Genomic DNA, 23,097 nt, shown 5'->3' with positions numbered 1-23,097 from the left:
GGAAACTGAAGCACAGCAAGTTATTCCCTCACGTCTAGAAGGAGAGAAGGAGCTCCTGTTCAAGTTAAAGAGATGAGGGAAAGAGCCATTACTCACCCTGGAATTTGAAAACATAGAGATACGCGTGTTCAGTGGTACTTCACATGTAACATAGCTGCTGTTCTCAGGAAAACTTTCTCAACTCACTGGAATGTGTAGAATGCTGTCACTTCATCAGGATCCAGAAGAGCTCTTTTATCTGCCATTTGTTAGCAACTAGCAATATTGTTCTTATCTCGTTGTCCTTTAGCCTGATGCAGTGCCCTCAGACACGAGAACTTGTGACATGAAAGCACTCATTACCTTGAACATTTCTTTTTGTGTTGTCTTAAGTTATTGTCTCCCTAGCTTAAATAAGATGCTTTCTATCAATTTTGAGAGAGGTGAATGATCCGAAAAAAGGCTGTTCTACGACATCATTTTCACAAATAGAACATTTCACGTTTCTGTAAGACCATAACCACTATGGAGTAGAGGCTTTAGTGACTTAGACTGAGTCAGATCTTTTTTACCCAACGTATCTGTGCATAATTAATTTCCTAAGGAATATGATAATACAAACTTTAATGTTAAAATCGGGGAGTAAAGCCTTACAAATTGTAATACTGGAGCAACTGCAATATTCTGTTTTTCTGCTAAATTTTCAGAATCTTTATCTTAGTTCTGAAAGTCCTCTAGAATTTACAAATGGAAGAGATTTTCTTCTGGGTTCTTTGAAAAAGTTGAGCTTCTCTTTGTACTGTGGGTCGTAACTTTTGGTTAGTGAGTGATGAATCAAGTAACAGGGGAGGAGATGTTGCTTCTTCCTTCACAGGATAAAATGGATTGCCATCCTCTAGAGTTTTTATGAATCCCATCTGTTAGAGTCAGAGAGAGAGAATACAGTCTGTCTAGATCCAAGGTAGACTCCAGCCTGGTTAATGTAATTAATGCCTGCTTTTATTTTTATCCAGTGATGGTCTAATGTAAAATGCATAAGCATTCCAGAGAGTAGTTATCCAGAAACTCGGCTCCTCGCCCCCTCCAGCTGATTGTCCTTAAGCGCTCGGCTACTTTCAGACACAGTCTTGCCCCATGACTCATATACTCCTGGCAGAATGGTGACTTGGCTTGAGCAAAGGCGAGGAAAGAATTGTCACCCAAAAAAACCCTAGCCTAATGGTCACATTATTTTCTTGGATGTAGGAGGTGCTTGGTAAGTCCCCTTCAGGCTGAGTTTCCACTTTGAAATCAACATAAAAACATCTGCAAAAGATGTTAATGTAGATGCAGGCATGTATTGCTTCTATCACCACTCTTAGTCACAGCCTTCCCTAGGTGGGACTCCATATGGTCTTCTGTGGAGAACATCCAGGTATCTAGGGTACTCTCTGCCTAAATATACATCACATGCAGTAGAGCTACTTGTTCCTGCAATATAGGCTTTTCCAAATATGTGATCAGCTACAGCGAAGACTTGCAGACACATTCAGAGTAGTTTGTAGTACTCACAAATTTAGTGAGTAAAGATGCCTACAAAGCTCATAGCTTTGGAAAATTGGTGAATTGTGCCCAGCATTTTGGTGGGTCTGCAGTCTACAAAGCTATTTAAATATGAGATTCAGATACTCTGGAGCCTCCTCTTACCCTTTGTGACCTTTCTGTGAAAAGTCTTCCTGCTTTACCATGAAATTATAGGCCTACAGCAGGTCCTTGTCTTGGCTGTGGTCATGTATGCGTACATAAATACATACCTATCCATATGGTACACCTGTATATGGAAAGTTAATCTTTTTTTCTGGAAACCTTTGTGCTTCCAAACCTCATTTCTCATTTGTTTATAGAAAGATCTTTCATGAGGATTTTTATTTCCTCAAACATTATTTTAAGGAATCTTGTTTAGTTCTGTATCTAACGTATCATTTACACTTCTGCTTACTTTAATTTAAGGCCATGCATTTATTGAGGTTTAAGTAAAATCTACCGCATTCGATTTTCAGACGTAGGACAGATTAGCGGTGTTCAGAGTTGCCCAGATTCTTAATACTGCAGATGTAGAAAGGTCCATCTTCATTGTCAGCTGTTGTGGTGATAATATGATTGAAGTTTGTACCCTTGCAAAGTAGTGAGAACAGAGGCATCCCAAGAGGAGCTTTTGCTGTAGAGAAGCTGCCTTGTTTGCAATCCTGGGTTCTCTTTGGGGATTGCTGTAATATTGGAGGTTTAACCGTAAGCTGTTGCTTCATTTGAGTATCATTGACAGATGTTGCTCCACCAGCCATTTTATCCTATCATTGGTACTTTGCCTCCAGGCTCCTACTTAAGCCTTACTAGAGCCTTTATCAGTAGCAGCACAAGTTTATACTTTTAGCAGGGGCGTCACAGCACCAATCTTCTTTGGAGAAGAGGGGCTGTGTGTCTCCATAACACTTCATCATGTGCTGTAAGATCCCACCATACCATGGCATACTGATGGGGAAAAATTACAGCAATTAGTGCCATAGTAAATGGATGTGTCTCCTAGGAGCTGATGGGACATAGCAATGAACAGAGCCCAGAGTGACAAAAAGAATTTTTAACAATGGTAGCTAAAATGTAGTTTCATTATAGAAAAAGTGATATGAAATCAGTTTTATAAATCACCCAAAAAATATATTAATTTTAGGTGTGCCAGAGGCTACTCTTGTCCAAATCAGGCTTTGAGTAGAAAAAACATTTGGAGAAATATTTTCAGATTGAGATTAAGCTTATTTTGCCCCTGCTATACATTCTTGATGTAGACTAGGTAAGCACTTACTCAGCAGCTAACCTGCTGATGCACACATGCCCTCTGCACACACTGCCAATATGCAGGCAATGTACAGCTTTCTTACTTACATGCACTGATCGCTATTTGTATCCTTACTTTCCTGATCTAGTCTTGCTGTTAGATCAAAGCACAGCATTGGTTTATAAGTTTCACTCTCAACTGAATGAAAACCATATCTTGTGGAAGTTTCTTGCACCAAGTTTCCCCTCTTAAAGAGTCCCAAACTGGAAAACTTTTCTTAATAACAATATGTAACAATTCCAGTTCCTACCATAATTCTTTGTTAAACTATCACCCAGTGGTTACATATGCTTGTAAATGGTATGGATTCTTTCCTTCTTTTTCAAAGTGACTCATTTGTTCAAGCCATTTTTTGTTGTTCTTATTTCGTTAAAAGCTTTTTAATTCCACTTTCTGGAAGTAGCTGCAAAGACCACAGTAAAGTCTGTCACCTAGATAACTCACAGCATTTGATTTGTTCTTTGAGACTCGTTTTCTGTGTGCATCATCTCCTTTTGTTAAAGATGGTTGGAAATAGAAACGTACTCAAGCTCCATGGGAGAGAGGCCTGCAGTGGCATCCATGGTTTGTTTTGCTTTATTTTTTTCTGTTGAGAATTAAAGCCTAACGCAGAACCCAGGAAGTAGAGAGGCAATTTTCTGTTAACCAGACTCCAATTTTCTAGTAGCAGGGGAAAGCTGGTCTTCATTATAAAGCCAACCCATAAGTGGCAAGGCGTAAGTATTCTTGTTTAGCCATGGTGAACTCAGGAAGAGATTAGGCAGTCACATGGGCAGCTTCCGGAGATCTCAGCATCCCCTTATCTTGGGGACCATGGCTTGATCCTTAGTGCAAATTAGAGCTGCATATTCTCATTCTCCCAGGACTGGGGATAAGTGAGGTGGGAGACCTGAGAAGAGCTGGATGCCAGCCAGCTAGGTTGGTTTCATTGGAGCAAAGCAACTGGAACAAGGCTGGAGGTATGATACTAGAAATTATGACCATTTCATCAGCTAGCTAAAAGCAGCAGGTGACTGATGTGAGTGGAAATGAGAAAGATTGCTGTGGCCAGATCTCTGTATAAGTACATTGCAATATCAGGACAAACCTTGTTGCATGCTAAGCTGACCACTTCTGTAAAAAATGGGGCTGTCCCGTATTCCACAGAAGGCTTCTCTGCAGCTCAGAGATTAGGGCATCACGGTTTTGATTTTAATAGAGAGCTAGCATTGGCAAGTCTCTCCTCCATGGACCCTGAATCAGGTACTGTGATGCTGCTAATGTTATTTTTGCTTCTTTCTCCTCATACAAAGATAAAATGCTTTTCAAGTGAAGTTTCAAGTAGTCTCTAAGAAAGGTTCTCGGTATAGTATCAGTACAGAATTCTGTGAAATATTCAGCTTAATGGAAATATATTTCCTTGTATTAGTTTTGAGATAAGTTCTGAGTTCTACCAAGTGCGTGAAAATATTACCTCATACGAAGAGCCACTTTTCCTTTCTAGTAGCTTTTGCACACAGCAGCACAGAAACTCTTGAGGTAAAAGCCACTGAATGTAGGTAAAGTGCCTTCCGCAAGTACTTGTATTTGCATGTACGAAGTGCACACACACACACACACACACACACGTATATACACGCACATAGCATCACTCAGGCTGACAACGGATGTACCTAGAAATATTCTCCAGCACCACCACCACACTCGGTTATGTGGTTCTTCCTAGAAATAAAAAAACAAAATTTTGATCAGTTTTGTGTGTATAAACCATCAAAGAAAGGAATGGTTTCTTTATTTTTTTTTACCTTACAGTTGATGCCAAATCTTCCTTTCTTCAAATCACAAATGTTTTAACATCAAAAAGAAGAGCTTGCATTCTGAAATAACAACTTGATAGTGGGTTCTGTGTGTGATCAGGACTTGTCTCTACTATAAATAGGTATTTTTCTCTTGATGGTTTAACTAATGAAATAGGAAGGACTATCTCTACACTTTTTAGGAAGCAGCTAATTAAGCATGCCTCTGAAGCTGAGACAAATGTAAGTAAAAGGATAACATTGGTGCTACCATGTGCATTTCATGAGGCTCATAGCAGTCAGAAGAATGTTGTCTATATATATGTATTAAACTTCTAGTCAATAAATGAAGTGCTTTCTAAAATCCACCAGGGTGGTTTGGTTCACTTTTACTGTAAAAGGGAAACTATTGTAATGTTTCTGTAAAAAGACAAAATATAATTGTCTTTCTCTAAGAAACATTCTCACCAGCCATACCTACATCTATGACGAACTGCAAACAGCTACATAGTAGTGGAAGAGCCACTACTCAAAAAAGAAATAAAATAAATATAAGTATTCAGACTGATGCTGTCCCTGGGAATTAAAGCACATTGTATAATATAATGATGATTACCTGTCTCTGTTACAGTTAACAGTGATAATAGGTCTTCAGAGAGAGAGTCCCAGGCTTTCTTTGTAAACCCAGAATGCTCAGTGAATGTTTGAAGGACAGCGATGGGAAAATACAATAAGGCAGTCCCCAGCAGGTAAAGCAGGCGTGCTCCACTTCCAAACCAGGGATGAATGATATGTTGAAGTCATGATTCTAAGGCTGAAAAACCCATGTTACTGTCAGCTGTCTTGGCATTACTGCACCTTAAGGACAAGTGGGTTTTGGAAGGGCTCTCTCCCCATGCTGGAGGTTGCTGTGAAAGGTGCTGCAGAGACAGGGAGCAGCCCCACAGTAGGAGCTGTGCAGCTGGTTTGTGTTGGTGTGCAGAGGACCAGAGCAGGCCCACAGCCTGGCTGCACATATACCTGCACAGCACAGAGCAGGGCTGGCCTGAGCTGCACGGGAGGCACAGAACAGCACACAGGGCCCCATCAGGGCTCCTTCCCACTCTGAATGGCCACCACAGCCCTGCCCCATGCTGGTTCTCAGTCGCTATTCCAGGCCATATCTGCTGAAACGTGGTATTTTTTTAATATTATATTAAGTAATGCTACACTGTCAAGCCAGCACAGGATTTTTAAACATGTTCACTTAAGAAACTGCATTTCTTCTTTTCAGGCTCTGTGGAGATGGAGTGTGGCATTTCTAGCAAGCAGGAGGGGGCTGCTTGAGAGATTGGGGAGAATCTCTCTGCAGCAGAGATTGAAGCCAGGCTTCAGTCAGTGTGCAAGTATTTGTAGGCATCTGTATTTCAGTCCTCTCCACTAGTCTGTGGTGAGTGCGTCAGGCTTACTCACAGCTGAGGAGAAATATGCTACAGAGTCTGAAGAAAATTGCACAAGTCATTTTAGACCCATAGCCCTGAGTGAGAAGCCATGCAGTAGCAGCTCCACTGTGAAATTTTAAAGATTCCACTTTAAACCCTTGAAGCAGTAGAGAGATTTTTTTTGTGATGTTGGCCACCATGAAGCAACACGACAGAACGAGATGCTGTATGCTGTACCGCGTATCCTATAGTTACGTTCCCTCATTTTGCTTAACAACAACGAAAAGACAAAAATAGATGGAAAAAATGTCAGAAAGATGCCCCAAAGAACATGTGAAAACCCCGATAGTGGAAACTGTACAAAATAACTGAGCTGAAGAGCCATGTTCAGGAATTTTCAAACAATTTAGAAATAATCTTCCATGAGGCTGAAATGCTTTAAACAACGAAAGGAGCCAGTGTCTAATAGCCAATATCTGTAACAAAATCAGCACCAAAACCAGTACAGAAGAAACATCAATCACACAAGCAAAAGATTAGGAAGAAGAATTTTATTTGGATTAAAGATTGCTTTGTATGAATCTGAGCATCCTGTTAATGGCTTCTGTGGCCTGGTGTCTATGACAGCTAATATTTTAAGAGGTCTTACAGGCCTCTTCAAAGTTCCTTCATAAATAATTGTAGTGGAATTAATCACATCCAGATTGAGATGATGTCTAAAATGAAGACATCTACTTGTGGGTCAGTCAGCTAGATTGTTCTCACAGATAGTAAGCAGTACTGTACTGCACTCTTACTGTAAAATAAGATGAGTTGCACTCTGGGAATGCCAGTTTCTTTCCTCTGACTGCAAAGGGAGTCTGTTTGAGTGGCTCAGATGTAGGTATATAATGCTATGTGAGATGGATCCTTCTTCAGGTGCTCACTCATTCCAGTTTCTCTTTATGAGGACTCTGTACTAGAGATAGGACATCTTAAGTACTGGATAAAGCAGAAAATATCTGAATAAACCTTTACATCTCTGAGGCAAAAGTTATGGATATAGGATACAAAAGCAGAAGAAGCGGTTCTCTCTTTTCGCGTTGTCCAATTTCTTTCATTGGTTTCTATGCACAACTTTCACAGCATTTCAAATCATGTCATTTAATCACAGTTCTGGCTGCCTCCAGCCCGGTTTCCTTCTGCTCAGTCAGGGAGAAGGGAGGGGAAATCAGCATTCCCGCAAGGCTCGCCATTACCCCTTGGGAGCAGAATAGGGTGGGCTGAGGAGTGGGCCCCAGTTGCATACCCGCCGCCCTGTTGGAGCCCCTGGTTCTGTGGGGATGAGAGAAGCATAGCAAAATGCCTTCTCTCTGAAGTGAAAGGAAGACGCGGGGCCACAGTGTGACTCACTGGCTGGTAGATTAAAGAGTGCCAGGAAGCATTCGTGGGTACTGGAGCTCAATTGTCTATACTGTTAAATTATTAGAATGGTTCCTGGCACGGTTTTGAGTTATGCCAACTAGCCTTCCCCCAGACAGTTCCTAGGCACAGTTAAGCATGGACCAAAGACCATTCCCAATAAGCAGTTTGCATGCGGTCACCTTTTTTTGGAGGCTTGAGAATTTAGTAACATGGACATAGGCCACTCTGTGCCTGTTGGTCTCCGTGCCAAAGGAACGTTTCCTGTCCCATTTAATTTCCCAGCACAGACATAGCCACTGTGTTACAGTCTGATCCTTGCTTTGTTCCTGTAGCTGTGCAACTGGGCATTGGTCTGTACTTAAAGTCTGTGGCAAACCGAAATGTAGTCTTTTGTGTCTCTGTTACTCAACCCCATCCCTAAACCTCTGTTTGTCTTTGTCTTTTTTGAACTGTATGCTATTCAGACAGCAACTATATTTGGAAAGGGCTGTGCATTGCACAGATCCCTTTAAATGAAGCAGATATCCAGAAGTGAAAATCTGCTCTGTAAAGTAAATGGAAATTAACCGAGACAGACGCAATGCCTAGATCTTGTGTTTGCAGTGCTGCTGAGCAGACATGTACCATAATTTGATTTTACATCAGAAATAGGTATCATGAAGTGCAGGAGTGAACCTCCTGGGGCTAGGTGGTCCCAGATAGCAATGTCTGTCAGGTATAATAAGGCAGACAGCTTTATTTCAGAGAAAAATTATCCTTCTTCAGACTGTAAATGCAGCTTTCCCCTTATTTCTCTCTGAGCACGTTGCCATCTTCAGCAAATCCATCACAGCACTGGTACAGTTTTGCAGATGTTCTTACCTTTCTCATGCCTCTTAGATATACATTTCATTTATTTTCATTCTGGCATGCTGCCTAAATCTATTGACATTTAAATTATAAGAAGCAGCACCAGCTACTGATACCGTTCTTTAACTGCTATCATCTCATCTGGATAGTAGGATCACAACATGTACACTGGAAATGGAGTATAGTTGCTCCTTTAGGTCCCGGTGTGCAAATTATTCCCAGTTTTCTTGTATGTAGACTAATCTGTAGAAAATACAAAAGTTGTGGTATCCTGGGGACTGGCAGAGCAAGCAGAAAAGCTAAAGGCTGGTTAAAGGGGAAAAGGAGCTAATTTGGCTCCAGAGCATTTGGAGGCATCTGGAAGAAGAGAGAACCAGGTATGACATTCTGGGGAGGTTGGGGTGATCAGACAGCAGGCCATGTCCACTTGGCTGTTTGCACATGTGCAGCACAGGATCAAGCACATTTGGTGACATCAGGGAACCACTGACACGTGGCAGAAAGACAGAGCCGCGAGAGGAACTGGGGGTCAGAACAGCTGAAAGAAACCTGGCTGGAGCAAAAAGGGGGGATAAAGAGGCCAGGTGGGTGAGGGGAAGGGAGGAGGCAATAGAAGGAAGTTCATTAGCTGAGAGGACTAAAATGCAGCATGCTCACTGAGGCCTGCAACCTCAGGGGTAGACGGGAGCCATGCACTGCATTAGGATCTCTGTCAGCATATGAGCACAAATACCTTTTCCTGCAGAGCAGTCACCAACCGCCACATTACAAGTGCCAAATTTTCAGGACCAGCAGAATTTAAGCAAAGTATAACTGCAGAAGTTTGAGATTTTGGTCCTAAAAAGGGGGCTGTATCAGGAAGCAGCACTGAAGTGCTCGTTGCCCTGCATGGAGAGCGCGTCTCACCGGTGATGTGGCTTACCTAAGCAAAGCATTTTTTCATTCTAAGTCAGAACCATACTAAAGAGGAAGCGATGATCTAGTTGTTCAGCCACCATATCCTGTGTTCAGAATAATTTTCGTTTCTACTTATCTGCAAATGTTAATGGAATGTCCACAAATATTTTCTTGGTTTCTATGGTAAGCAAAAGGGAGTGTGAAACTCTGTGTCAGAAGGACTGCATCATCTGCACACCCCATGCTTTGCAGAAGGCCCTGAGCAATGCAGAAGCCATATGTGGCATCACTTGTGTGCAAACTGGCATTTAGTAAACGTTGAGCCCTTTCATGTTCGGGTTTTGAAACGCAGACTTGCTTATTACGAACCATAAGTGTTACTTGATCACTTTTAGAATTGCCGTAATGACAGAGCATATCAGAACAGCACTTCGTAGATTATTTCCTCTCTGACTACAGAGCCATCAGGCAGTTTCTGGAATTGAGCTGCAAGGCTTTGGAAATCACTTTCTTAAGGTTTAAGTTTCCAAATGACTCAAAAACAAAATCTCCCGCTCCCCTGCGAACGCGTGTGCTGAGGACAGCAGGGTGCACACCCAGGAGCTGTGCCAGCATGTGGCCACGTGGGAGAGGCAGCCGGCACGCTGCGTGCCCGCGGCCTTCTGGAAGCAGCAGCGCTCCCCGAGCAGTGCAGGGCATGCCGAGCTGTGAGGCGCCTCTTGGGAGCAGAACGGCCCCTGTGCTGCATTTCCCAGGAAATGGCACTTAGGGGGGGGGCGTACGTTGTCAGAAGGGCTCACCGAGCTGTCTCACATACGTCCTCACAGTCCTTAATGTGGAACTGGAGGAAATAAAGCGTCTTTTCGCTTTGTACGAGAAGAGCCGCGAGGGTCTCAAAGCAGGAATGGTGGGTTGCGGTGGTATTTCCACCTGGCATGTTATAACAAGTTGAACTTGTTATATCCAATTTCTCAAACCAATGTTTCTTCAGAAAGATTTTCCACAAGTTTCCTGAGAAAGTGAAAGTGCAGATCAGAGCTCGAGAGAGAGATTCTGCATCACCAAAACTCCGCACGTATTGGTAGGAGGAATCTTCACTGGTTTGGACAGGGCAGCTCCACTACCAATTCCCTGGCCTCGTATGCCTTGTATGCCTTCTGTCCCCGGTGTGAATCTCTGGAGAAACCTTACCTTTTTTCACAGACAGGGAAATACTTTGGAAAAACATCATCAGTACGCTACCCAGTCAGGAACAAGGCACGTGGAGTTAAATAGAGCTCGGCTTCCATACAGGAGTCTGTTTATGAGGACAGGTAGCTGGAATTGGGGTTGCCGATGCGGTACTTTGCACCGTGTTATTGAACTGTTTCAAAGACAAATTTTATGAATAGAGATCAAAGCGTTTAAGAGGACTGTTAGCAAATATGACCACTTGTGCAAATATCCGTGAACCTCCCTCCAGCAGCCTTTCAGTAGTTCCAAAGGCTGTCGGGGCATGTAATGATCGTAATAAAATGTTGTATTTGCTTTTGTTTCTGCTGGATTTGACTGGCAAATTCAACTGATTACTTCCATTGTCATTTATGCTTGGAAGACAATTATATGGTTATCATTTGAAAAAAAGAAACACTCTTGTTATACATGTCTCTGTACAGGTTTTGAAATTCACACCCATTAACATAGCTTGTAAGTTATTTTTGTGCTATCTGTGCACTTCATTCTTTTCAGGTCTTTTTCTTTTTTTCTGTTTTGCTTTGTCACGCTTTTCCTGCGCACTGCATTTCCCAGTACTCACCGTTGTGTTCGTTGCAGAAAGAAACTACTCATTTTTGATGCCCTTCCTGCCCATAAGTTAATATTGACAGAAATTTAAATTATAACACACACTGAGAATAGATTGCCATTTAGCTGACAACCCTGTGTTGTATTAAAAGTGCATGCACGCAGGAGCAGGATGCTCCTGTGGCTCTGAGATTATATTTTAGCTACGTAATAGCTTACTCAAGATCTAAGGAAGCTCTTTGTGTTCTTCTGTAAATATACTGAAGATACAGTCGATCTCATCTGTATTTGGTTGATTTGCGAGAAACAAAGGAGTAAACATAAACTGTCCCACTTCTGTTGTGGGTCCCACATGCAGGACTCCATCAGTGGAGCCATGCCAGTGAAATTCCAGCTGTGTCTCCACAACACATTGCAACGTGACCGGCTGCCTGAAAGCAGGCACTTTACATGGTATACGTCCCTGGAAAAGACTATATCATTTGCAAATACATTGTGGGAGAAATTAGTGCTGCTGTAACCCATGGCACATGGACAGACACAGAGTTGAAGGTCAGGAACCTGCCAAGGATCCCAGTGCTATGCTGCTTGGGTGAAAACAAAGACAACATAAGGATCTCGGTGCTGAAGGACACCACAATGGACAGCACTGAATGCCTTTTGTAATGGGCAGCTTTGGGGAGCTTTTAACTTAATATGTATCCAGATGCTAAAATAATAAACGTCTTCAGTTCAACATGGAGAATGAACTTTTGAGACAGGTAGAACACATTTACCCAAGTTGGTCAGTCCAGCTCCGTTAACATTTTTATTGTACTGTTGAACTGCTCTCTTCTGGAGAAGTGGTACTACCTGATTCATTGTTATTGCAGCTTACCCATATGTAGATTCTCCATGCAAGACACTTTTCTACGCACTGATCAAATAAATTTGCCTGAATCTGTGAGGCTTTGTGGTTTGGATGAAGCTAAATTGGATCTGTGTAGAGTAACATTTCTGAGGTTGTAGTTGTACAGCTAAGCTTGCTGTAACTTATCTTCCTTTTTGTTTTACAGGTTGTTACTTTGTGGTATAGAGCTCCTGAAGTTTTGCTTCAGTCCAGCTATGCAACACCAGTTGATCTTTGGAGTGTTGGTTGCATATTTGCAGAAATGTTCCGTCGAAAGTAAGAAATGCTGTTTTACTTTCTTCATTATTCTTTTATTTGAAATTTAAAAGATGCGCAGTAATTTCTGGCACAATATGCTGGACCATGTTAATGTTGGAAAGGACTGGTAGGACTGATAGGATGCTTCATTTACAGCATAGAACGTAAGCATTCATTGCAAATTCATACCTTTCACCATTTTGGAGTCTTTCAGTAGGAGCCGCCCTGGGCTCTTGGTAAAGTGTATACAAACACTGTATTTCTGTTACACCTGAATCCAAATGCAGATAAGTATGAGCTAGAGGGACTGTTGATTATTTTGAGTAAAGCTGCATTCTGCAAAGGGCCCAGCATTCACCAGAGTCTTCTTGCTCTGGTGTTTGTACATCAGACCATCAGTTGTTTGCTCACAGTCCTCACTTGGCATATCGGAGATCTTGGAAGTCATTGTAAAGTTAATTTCTGGAAACAGAGGTAGGAATTTGAAGAATAAGCTATTTTGCCATGGTGCAGGGGAGCAGAGGCAGTTAAATGCAGGTTGAAAAGAAAAAAGATTAAAGATTGTCTGATTCAATTAAAGTAACAATCAGAACTATTTTGCTATGAAATATTGTAGCTAGATGGAGTTGATTTGTGAATGCGAGAGAAATATGTGTGCTGCTGTTGCCCTGTGGAAGGACACTGAGCTTGAAATTGTAATATGTAGGGTGTGGAGAGGAACAACCCCTCAAGAACCTTAGCAGGATATACATGTCTCAATATTAACCCAAACACACGCATTTCCATTGAGCTTACTGCAAAAAGTCTGTGTGATTTCCATAGAGAAACTGTGTATAATTTTGATGCACCTATACTGTGAAATCAAAGAATGTATATAAAGAAAACATGAAAGAAAATGACAACACTGAGAGGTGTAAAAAACCAAAATCAATACAATTTAAATGACAAAGCCATACTACAAGGGCCTTGAGAAACAGCTACTTAAAAGCAGCAAATTGAGATGAATTTATAGTGTGAAGTTCAAAATACAAGTTGGAGTCTTGCAAAAGAACTTTGGGATTCCACTATTTATTAACGTTAGTATATGGAAAAATTATTTTTCTTGGGCTTCTTGCCTGGTGAAATGGCCTGGGTAGAATTAGTACACTCCACCCTCTCTGTGTCTGACTCAGAAATGAAGTCAGAAGATGAGAGAAAAGAAGAATGTGGATTTTAGGAGGATCAATTAAGCCCTTCATTGCAAACTTCAAAAAATTTAGTCTCATCTCATATACTGCCAGGTTGACGATGGCATTAAGCCATTGATATTTTTTTCTGATAAAAGCAGCAGAGTCAATAACTCTGTTTTTAGCATTGGTGATAGAAGTGATACAGGACAAACAAATGAGGACAGAACTTTATTACTTTCTGAAAGCTCTCATTTTTTCTCATTTAATTTGTGGTATTCTGGCAGATGAAAAATATTGCCATATGCAAGCACTACCAATTTAATTTCATTTTTGTGATGTATGACTCCCAAAGCCTCCCTGACTCCAAATCCCAAAGTACAACACAGTAAATTTAATTAAGGACAGTTAAATTTTCTGTTGGTTTACAAATGCAAATATTACATTAATATTACAAAATCGGAGATCTTTTTTTAGTGGAAATGTGATCTTACTTCAAGCACAGTTTGATAAAACCAGAACTTCTATTATTCCTGCCAAATGCAGGGTCAGTCTGACATTTCCAGTACTAAATTTGGGAGACCGTCAAAAACTGTAGAAGTCAGGCATCTGCCAAGTCTGTATGTACTATGTTGTTTCACTGGAAACAATATGACTTTCACATACTTCAGTATACAAGCGTGATTTGGAATACTAACCTAAAACCTCATTGCCATAAAGCTGTAATGACCAGCACTGAGTGCTATCTCCATGGTTGTATTGGCTTAATGTTGCAACACTCCCTGTATGATATATATTGTCTTTCTGATTTTCTTCATGGATTGCAAAAGAAAGCCCATGTTACTCTGACCTTGGTAGCAGTAAACTGAAATTTTGCAAACTTCATGGATTACTTCCAAAATATTAAATAAATGAAACAGCTATTTCTGGAAAATGGTAGTGCCCTTGGGTAATCACCCATCTGCATTTCCACTGGTGCTCATAGGATAAGGTATGATGGGCTAGCTAAGGCTTAGAAGTACATGTTGGTTTGACATTAAGACAACTTTCTATTTTCTTCCTGGGTTCTTGTTTCCTTCTTTGCCTACTGTGTTGTCCTTCCTCTTTGAAAGATTTTAAGGCTTTTTAAAGAAATATACCAAGACTCTTCTGGGTCTTTTCCTGTCACAGAGATTTCAGTCGAACTTCTTTGGAAATAAAACACGATAATAAATAAAGCATCACAAAATATATCAGAATTCTGTTTATGCCAGGCAAACATTCAGAAGTACAGATACTTTTTTACTAGAATTTACTAGAGTGCAGTTTTGTAGGTAGTTACAGGCACAGCCAGGGTTCTGTAGGCTTGGACAAGTATGGGAGAGGGGTGAGCTCTGTGTAACTGGTCCAGCATTGCTATATTATAGATTGCTGTGTCTCTAAGTGGAAAGCACTTTATTTCATTTAAACCACTCTTAATTAAAACCAGTTTAGGACAAATGCAAAAAAAAGATACCTTAAAAAGAAAAAAAAAAAAAAAAAAAAGATCCAAAACACGTAAAAGCAGATACTGGAGTTCGTAAACACAAATAAATATATGTCTAACACAGAGAATAAATTTGAACGTATCCCTCATCTTGGCTGATACAGCTAACCAAATGGCACTTTTCAGCTGAGGACTGAAGTCCTGAAATCTGAGGTTTGTATTTAAAACCTACGCATTTTCGTTACAGTGAAGATCTGTAGGCTTATGCACTTCACTGTGTACCAGGTAGCATCTCAGCCCATCAGGGTTTGTGGGCGTGAAGACTGGGCATATATGAATGAATAAAGACTGTGTCCTGAAGCCCAGCTGCTGATGAAAGCAGCCCGAAATAAAGCATTCCATTCAGATTTCCTTATAGGGTAGTTTCAGTTTTTTTAATCTCATGTCTAGTCAAGTAGATTTCCATTATTTGTAGCCATATTTGGGTGGACTGTCCTTAGCTGACAAAAATGTAAATTTATTTATCACAGTAGCTCCTTTTTTGATTTAAAAGCTGAGGTCCATTGATAATAATGACCAATAAAGAAAATTGTGCAGTATGCTTTTGGTTGCTTCACTATCACAAAATCTTTCGCAGATAAAGCTGGAAAGTTTGATGAGCCTAATGGCATAGTGGGCATCCTTTGGCATAGTGGGGAGATAGACTGGCAATCTGCTTGTCTTGTCTCAGCCCAGATAATATTGAGCTATTTGCATTAATCTTGTTTCTACAAAGCATAACCAAGTAATATATTTAGGTAAAAAAAAAAACAGGGATTAATTATAAAAAAGTTTCACGCCAATACTGAGCATTTTCCTTGCCAGTAGGAAAGGATCTTGTACCTCCTACTCAATGAACAACTCAGTAAGGAGTAAGGCAAGCTTGGGAGTAGGCCCTCACTTCTGTCTGGACGCATGAAACTCTTCCAGCTGGCTCAAGGACTGAGGGCAGCTCCAAAGTGGAAGCCATGACCAGCGATTCAGGGGAGGGAAGGGCTGTCTGTCTTCTTGCTTGGCTTAGGTAGTACTTAACCGAGGTGAATGAGTGTGAGAGGAGAAGGGAAGACTGAAATCTGAATCTGAGTGAAACAATCTATAAGAGAAAGCAAGTGTCGCTGGTCTTGGACTCTCTTCTGAGCAGGTAGTCTTGAGAAAAAGTGTTTCGTCTCTTAGGTCTTAGTTATTCATACAGACCTAGTCTTCAAAATGACAGTCCTATATGATTTCAGTCCTGCATAGACCAGTGTGTTAGTAGGTGTATATGCAGGATAAATGAACCATATATCTATATAATAATTCCAGTTAGACAAATGTAACTATAATACTGAGCAACCAAATTTGCCTGTATTTGGAGTAAATGTGGGACTAAAAATCATCAGAAGAACCCATTAGGTTTCTGTAGCCTGTGGTATATTCATAGCCCAGCCAAGCTGAAGAAGTCATGCATCTGAGAGCGGTGTTCAGAATGCATGTGCAGTCTTCAGTAATAATACAGGTATCAATTCAAACTCAAACCTTAAAAGACACTCCTCTCCCAGAAAACTTTTCCACCTCTCCAAACCAAAACTGAAACAGTATTATCTCAGTTCCCCCAGTTTCATGCAGCCATGAGGGAAATTAATTCCATTCGCATGGACATCTTACTGAGACCATTCATGCACCAGCTTCATGGTGTTTTAATCAGCCTACCGTTGGTAAGATCGTCAGGCTCAATTTCATAAGTCACAATACTGGCACAAATAGTATGAAGTTATTATTTAGTTAGTTTTAAATATTAAATCATGCTCCTAGCAGATGTCTGTTTTTTCAGCCTACTCCACCAGCACCTAATAAATATGGGACATTGCATTGCCAACTATGTTTGAAGATTGTGTCAGTGGATATGAGATGTGTAACTCTACTAAAACACCAATGATGGGACAAGTTCCCTGGTGGGCTCAAGGAAACAGACAAAGAAAAATAAACAATAAGTGTATAAGTCATCTTTAAATACTAAGAAGGTGTTCAATTAGAGGAGCTGCATCAGTGTGTGCAGAAAAGCCATGAGTCCAGGACCTTGTGATAATGTACAGAGATGCGATACAATCAAAGCTTAGAGCCTGTCTTGTCATGCTGTGATCATCATGGTGATCATGCTGTGATATGAACTCCCTATAATTATAAGCAAAATATATAACTGGTTTTAAAAAGCTAGCCTTGCATTCATATTCATTTTTAGATACAAAAAAAACAAAATCTTTCAAACTAAATGTAATAATAGATCCTTATTCACCTTTCCAGACAAGCTATAGGTTATTTGAAGAACTTGAAAAGCAGTTGTCAAATCCACTGCACGCTTTTTTTTTCTGTGTTGAATGTGGAAGCAAATGATAGAATAGGTCTTTGGAAGGAGATGGGTCACCCACATGTCCCTGGCTTCCACATTGGTGAGCAAGGGAAGAGCAATCAGCTCTCAACCTTGTCTCAGTTAATGCTGTGTGAAATAAATATGGTTGCGTGGTTTCAGAAAAAAAAAAAATAGCCAACCAGAACACCTGTTTTTGAGTTGTCTCCAAAAACTGAAGCTGGAAAGGGGAGTTTGAACTTCTATTACTGACTGAAAAGAATCACTCTTTTAGATGGATCACGCGGTAGAGTCTTGGCTTCAATGAAATTATTGTTGAAATTAGCCCTGACTTCAAAGAGGATTGTAACCTCTCTGAAAACAATTTAGTGGGACAGAATGGCACAAAATGTGGAAGAGCTAATCTCTGTTAATGTGTATAAGTGTAGCACTTAAGCACTTAGCTGGAGAAATCCCTCTGCAAGATGGTGTTGCAGACTGGCAAGGAGGAGAAGGTATTGCTTAGAGTTGTCCTGGGTTCCATGCTCTGTGCTTCTTGCAGTGATCCTGTACAAGCTTTCTGTTGTCTTCCCCGTGATATACACCTTGATGGGTAACTCCTGGGGACTGTGAGACTTTCATTCAAAGTAAGGCTTGCAGCGTGGGAGATATGAATGGTCAGTTGAACAGATGAGACTGGAATTCACAGTGTCTGCTCTAGTCCTTGTGAGACTGCAAAGCAGAAGCAAGAGAGTACATTCAAGCTAAACTTGCAAGAATTTAAATTATTTTGTTAGCATGATCATTAATATCTTTTGGCCAAAGTGTCACCAAATAAAATGTAATTTCAAAGGAAACCAGGCTATCACAATGTGACCACTGTATGCATTTCCTTGTCCAGAGGAGGAGGTACATGTTCCTGCTTTTTACCAGTGAACAACTAAGTGATAACTCATAACAGAGCTTCCAGGTTCTCCAGTGCTTTGAATGGGACAGGTGGCTTTTAACTCCGAAGAGATCTGCAGTTCGGCTCATACTTCAGGCTGTTCTAACTAGCATCATTTTCATCATGCCCTCATTTGGTCTGAATTAACTGTTCCTATAGGTGTTAATCTTCTGCAGATGTAGTCCTTTAAGGTTGCACTTTGAAAAAACAGGTATACATCTGTTGTCAGATGTTCAACAGTAAAACCACAGTTTCTGAGGTGCCAAAGCATGTTCTTTGTCTGGAAAAAGAAGCAGAGAAGACAGTGGGCTTGGGGAAAGTGGTTCATAGAAATTCTGCTATTGCTGAGAACTGCTTGGATTTTGCATTATTGGGTCCTCCACTGCAGACACAGACTGGATTAGTTATTCCTCAAGATTAGTTGCTTTGCCTTTGAATGGTCTAGAGGAAGAGACAGTGAATCTGTAAATTTACAAATTCATGCCTGACCAGAGGATTTATATGTTTTGAGTCACTCACTTCAAATTAAGTGACAGTATGTCATCACTTAAAAAAAATCATTAATACTGTTCAAAATTCAAGGCGTTGTATATACCAATTATATACTGAAACAGTAGCAACAAAATACTATGCCACTTAACACAGAGCTTGTGTGGCGTACATAATCCTGATGCAGCTCAAGTGTGTCTGTGCAGGCAAAGATGTGACTGGAGATAATGTGGTTTGGACAGGAACAGAAGGTAGAGACGGCACCGTGCCATAACACACCACTGAGGAAACTTTCCCTCAAACTTATCAATGGATCAACTTAATATGCTATCTGTAGGGTAGGAAATGGTGGAAAAAAATCAACAGGATTTCTGTAGGGAAAAACTATATTTGTTTTTGCAGCCATCTTTATTAAGAGTTGTTTGGTACGTTCTTGGGAGTTGTCATTCGAAGTGGGGTTTTAACTTCTCCCTGTGCGTATGGATATTACAGGTGAAAACCTGATCATGTTGAACACAGGATAAAGTTAACGCTGACTGGTGGTAGTGATGGCTTTGGTTTTGTTTTGCCTTTCTATATCACAATAATATTGTGAACAAAGCCTGAAAGGAGAGATACTTATGTATCAGTACTGCCACGAAGGACTTGTAAAGGCCTTTTAATTCTTTGTCAGTTATTTTCCTGTACTTTGGCATATCTGATGATTTAGTCCTCACTGTTTCTAAGTGGATGCTTAGCTATTCAGCAATAGTATTTCATTTTGCCTACTGGATCCTTTATTTTTCCATGTAATCAGGCCTTTTCTCAGGTCTTAGCTTCACCTGTCCTTCTTGTGCTCCATGCTCATTTTCAACACATTTCTGAAATGCCTTTCAAAAGCAGAGTGAAGAGAGCTGTAAGATAATTTCATGTCTCCTTTATGTGCAGCAGCGGAAAGAAGTGGATGGATCAGGAAAGAAACCCATGAAAAAGAAAAAAAATGGATATTAGAAGGGTAAAAATGCCAAAGCCAACGCAGTAGGCGAAAGGCATCAGAGTTAAGGGCGGCTATGAATGCTGTGTGTAACTCAGGGCTTACCTATAAACTGACAAACTTCTTAAATGTTTTTTGAGAAATAACTGTTCACTTTATCATGCAGCAATTTTAAACACAGACTTCGCAATCATATTATCTGGTGTTTTCCAGTGGACCTTAAACCAACGTATCTAGTGGACCAACAGCTTGAAAGTGTAATCATGCACTTGTCTGCTTGCTCACAGTTAGACTTGGGTAGGAGCAAAATTCAAACAACAACTCCTTTTTTTCTTTTTTTTTCTTTTATTTTTTTCCTTGGTCTTTATTTTAATAAGCAAAGGTGGATGTTGCAGCTTAGAACTGCTACACAACTTGATTTGCAGCCTTTGAACCAAGGTACTGTACAGTTCTGGCTTGAGTTTGTTTTTGCCATTTTTGGAAATTATCTTGTTTTGTTATAGGAATGATTTAAGTTGCAAGTGTCATTAAAGTTCACCACAGTCCAGACCAGCTATACTGGGAGAAGGTTCATTCCTTGGAAAGATCTTGTCAGCACTGAAAATTCTGTGCTTTGCATTTTTCCTTCTTTATTCTTCTGCCATTCATGTGCACATGGGCGTGTGGGAGGCTGATGGTTTTTCCAAACCAGACCTAATAAAATTGGATTTTTTCTTCCTCCCCAGATAGGTGGCCAGCCTGTTACAGGCTTTTTTTTCGAGCATTTATTAAATTGAATGGACTCAAGCCACAGTTTAGCTTAGAGACCTTAGTGATCTGATAGAACAACAATGGCATTTCGCTTCAGACTTTACTAACGAAGGAGGGCAGAAGACTGTACTTGCTCACATTATTGCAGTTTTCTGATAAGCAGGATTGTTTTCTCTTTAATCCTAGCTCCACGGCAGAACTCCCCTTGGCTTTGGGCAGAGGACAAATGCACATTAATGGAGTGAAGGGCAAACAGTCAGAATAATGCTTCTAATTGTCAAGTACAAAATACATATGAGTTTCCAAGACAACATCACCCCATTAAAAATAAAATACCTTGCTGTTTTTCAGCTCACATTTTCCCTCAAGCCTTTTCTAGCTGATATCTTTCTAAGTGTCTACAGTTGGGCTGATTGATAGCCGTTAGTCAAATCCAGCAACTGCATCGGCCTGTGGTTGGAGATGAGTGGTAAGTGAGTGCCAGGCCATTCACTTGTGGTTTTCCTCCTAGTTTCCAGCTGTGCCAGGCTTTCAGTCGGAGGAATAGATCTGTTGGTAAGGGAAACCGTTGGTAAACCATAGAAACCAAAAACTGTCTCACTACCCATGACAAAAAACAGAAGGGAACCTTGAAGTTGGGGCAAGAAGACCTGCAGCAGCTGTGCTAGCTGACCAAGGGTAACCTGACCGTTAGCTCAGGTGGGCGCCAGGCTGCAGCCAGGACCAGGTGCTGCAGGCCCAAGCCCTGCTCACCGAGCTGCCCTACTGGAAAGCTTTTGCAGCTGCTGCACGTACAGGTGGCACAGCACTCTTCTGATGTCCTCCTGAATGTGGCATCCTTAAGAAAAAACTCATTCCTTAGAGGGCTGACGTCCTGGTCTGCGACAGTCCAAGTTAGCCTGACCAGAGGTCAGAGGAAAAGGCCTCATGGCTAGGAAAAAGACCACAACATGTCAGTCATGATGTAGATGTTTTAAAGTCCTTGGTACTAACATCATGGCATTTGTAATGGGATTTGTGATGTAGTTTTTATTTGGAAAATGCAATTTGCATTTGGAAGTAAGGCTGGCAGCGGGATCACCCGGCTGCCCCCCAGGCAGTGCTGTGCCAGGCGCAGCCGCCCGCCAATGCCAAGGTGCAGCACCTCGTGCACACTGGGGCATCTCAACGATGAGGTCATTCCTGGGATAAGGCAGAGCAGCCCACAGGTGACATCCAGATGACATCCCCAGCTGCAGGTGGCTGCAGCCATAGAAGAGGAGAGGTGCGGAGCAGCATTATAGTGCTCCTTCCTCTTGGCCCCAGGGAGGGACAACCAGCTGTATGCAGCTCAAAAACTTTGCTTTTGAAAGGGTCTCCTGGCTCTTTCACACAGCTTTCCTCTCCAGGAACTTGGCTGCAAGAGGCTTTGCTTTTTGCCTAGAATTTGGCTGGGGGAAGCTCTGTGTACTTTTGTTTGTCTCATAATAGAATTAAATATTGTTTTTATTTACTTTTCTCTTTCGTAAGAAAATGGCTACAAAAAGGTATTTAAGGTCCAAGTGGGTGTACAGGAGACTTTCCTGGACACTGGTGAGTGCTGGAGAAGGGGAGGGAAGATTAGATGTTAACTGCGGCTCACATTGCTGAGCTCTCAAGTGTGGACTGTTTCCAAATTGAATGTCCAGTCAGAAATTTTGATCTGAGCAACTTTATTCAATTTGCTAAATTTGACCATCCAGAAAACAGCACAGAGCACAACAGCTTTCTGAAACTTTGTACTAGTTTTGTACCAAGTAAATAACTGGCCGTGAGAGGAGAGCTCTAAATGTCAAAAGAAAGCAAGAGGAAGTGTGATATTTAGATTTCTGGAAAGCCATTTTTCCAAGGGAATGGCAACCATGGAAGTGCTTACTTACATCATGGGGGACAGACTATGCAGAGGACTTGGAGCGGGTCTGAGTCTGCAGGATGCGGCTCTGGAGGGCAAAGACCTAGACAGAGCCCTAATCTGGGGAGGGAGGTGGACGTGGGCTCTGCAGCACATCCCAGGGCAGCACATATGGCATCCGCGGGCAGCCAGAGCCATCTCCACCATCAGTCCTCAGGGCTGTGTTGTTCACTGGGCACTGAAAAACACAGAGAAGGGGCATAGCAAGATACAGCTCATACTAGTTCCTGTCCCGTCTTCTTTTGAAGCCACAGTTCTCCTTGTGATATGAGTATGTTGTTGCCTTGCTTCTTCTTTTTGTCTGCATGGCACTTGCAGCAGTGCCATCATGTTTGTCTGTGCACTGTGCTCAACCTGCTGATACACTGGCCATGTACAAATGAGTCCATGAAAGACTCAGCCACCATGGTACGCTGCCTGCTAGAAGAAGCGGCAGGATTCATCAAGTCAGGAGCTCTTGGTGTCAACATGTGGCATGCCTGGTTGTCCCTTAGTGCTGGTTGCACGCTTCATTTCCTTTTATAGATGTCCAGAACGCATACTGTCCAGAAGCAACTCAAAGAGAATCTCTGATGTAGTATTTCTTCTTCTACTCAAATATTCTCCATAGCTTCGTTTGTAGCTTATCCAGGTTTAACAATAATGAGTGCTTTTGGAAAACAGGTATTTGTCAAATGGGAGTTTCATCCAAGGGATTACTTCATTTCCACCGATTTATTCTACTGGGCTAGAATAAATTGGCACAAAGATTTAGTTACTATTGATTCTGACTGAGTCCAAATGAGTTACCTAAAGATAAATGACTTAGTCAGCTATATCATACAGAATTTGCCAACTATTGCAAATTATCAGATCATTTTTATCAGATTATGTCCATGAAGCAGGTTTTATTA

The 23,097-nt window shown here is 41.3% G+C and overlaps 1 protein-coding gene across 4 annotated transcripts in view; it reads left to right on the top strand.

The window, feature by feature from the left end:
• Positions 1–23,097, top strand: part of CDK6 (cyclin dependent kinase 6) — a 133,898-nt gene that overhangs the window by 79,428 nt on the left and 31,373 nt on the right. For all 4 annotated transcript variants that reach the window (NM_001007892.4, NM_001397375.1, NM_001397373.1 and 1 more), the window contains exon 5: positions 12,032–12,141. In NM_001007892.4, the coding sequence (NP_001007893.1) occupies positions 12,032–12,141 (110 nt within the window). The remainder of the gene's footprint in view (positions 1–12,031; positions 12,142–23,097) is intronic.

This window comes from Gallus gallus, chromosome 2 (genome assembly GCF_016699485.2).
Source record: "Gallus gallus isolate bGalGal1 chromosome 2, bGalGal1.mat.broiler.GRCg7b, whole genome shotgun sequence".
Taxonomy (NCBI): Eukaryota; Metazoa; Chordata; class Aves; order Galliformes; family Phasianidae; genus Gallus; species Gallus gallus.
Note: the sequence above shows the minus strand (reverse complement) of the source record. Positions and strands in the feature narration are given on the sequence as shown.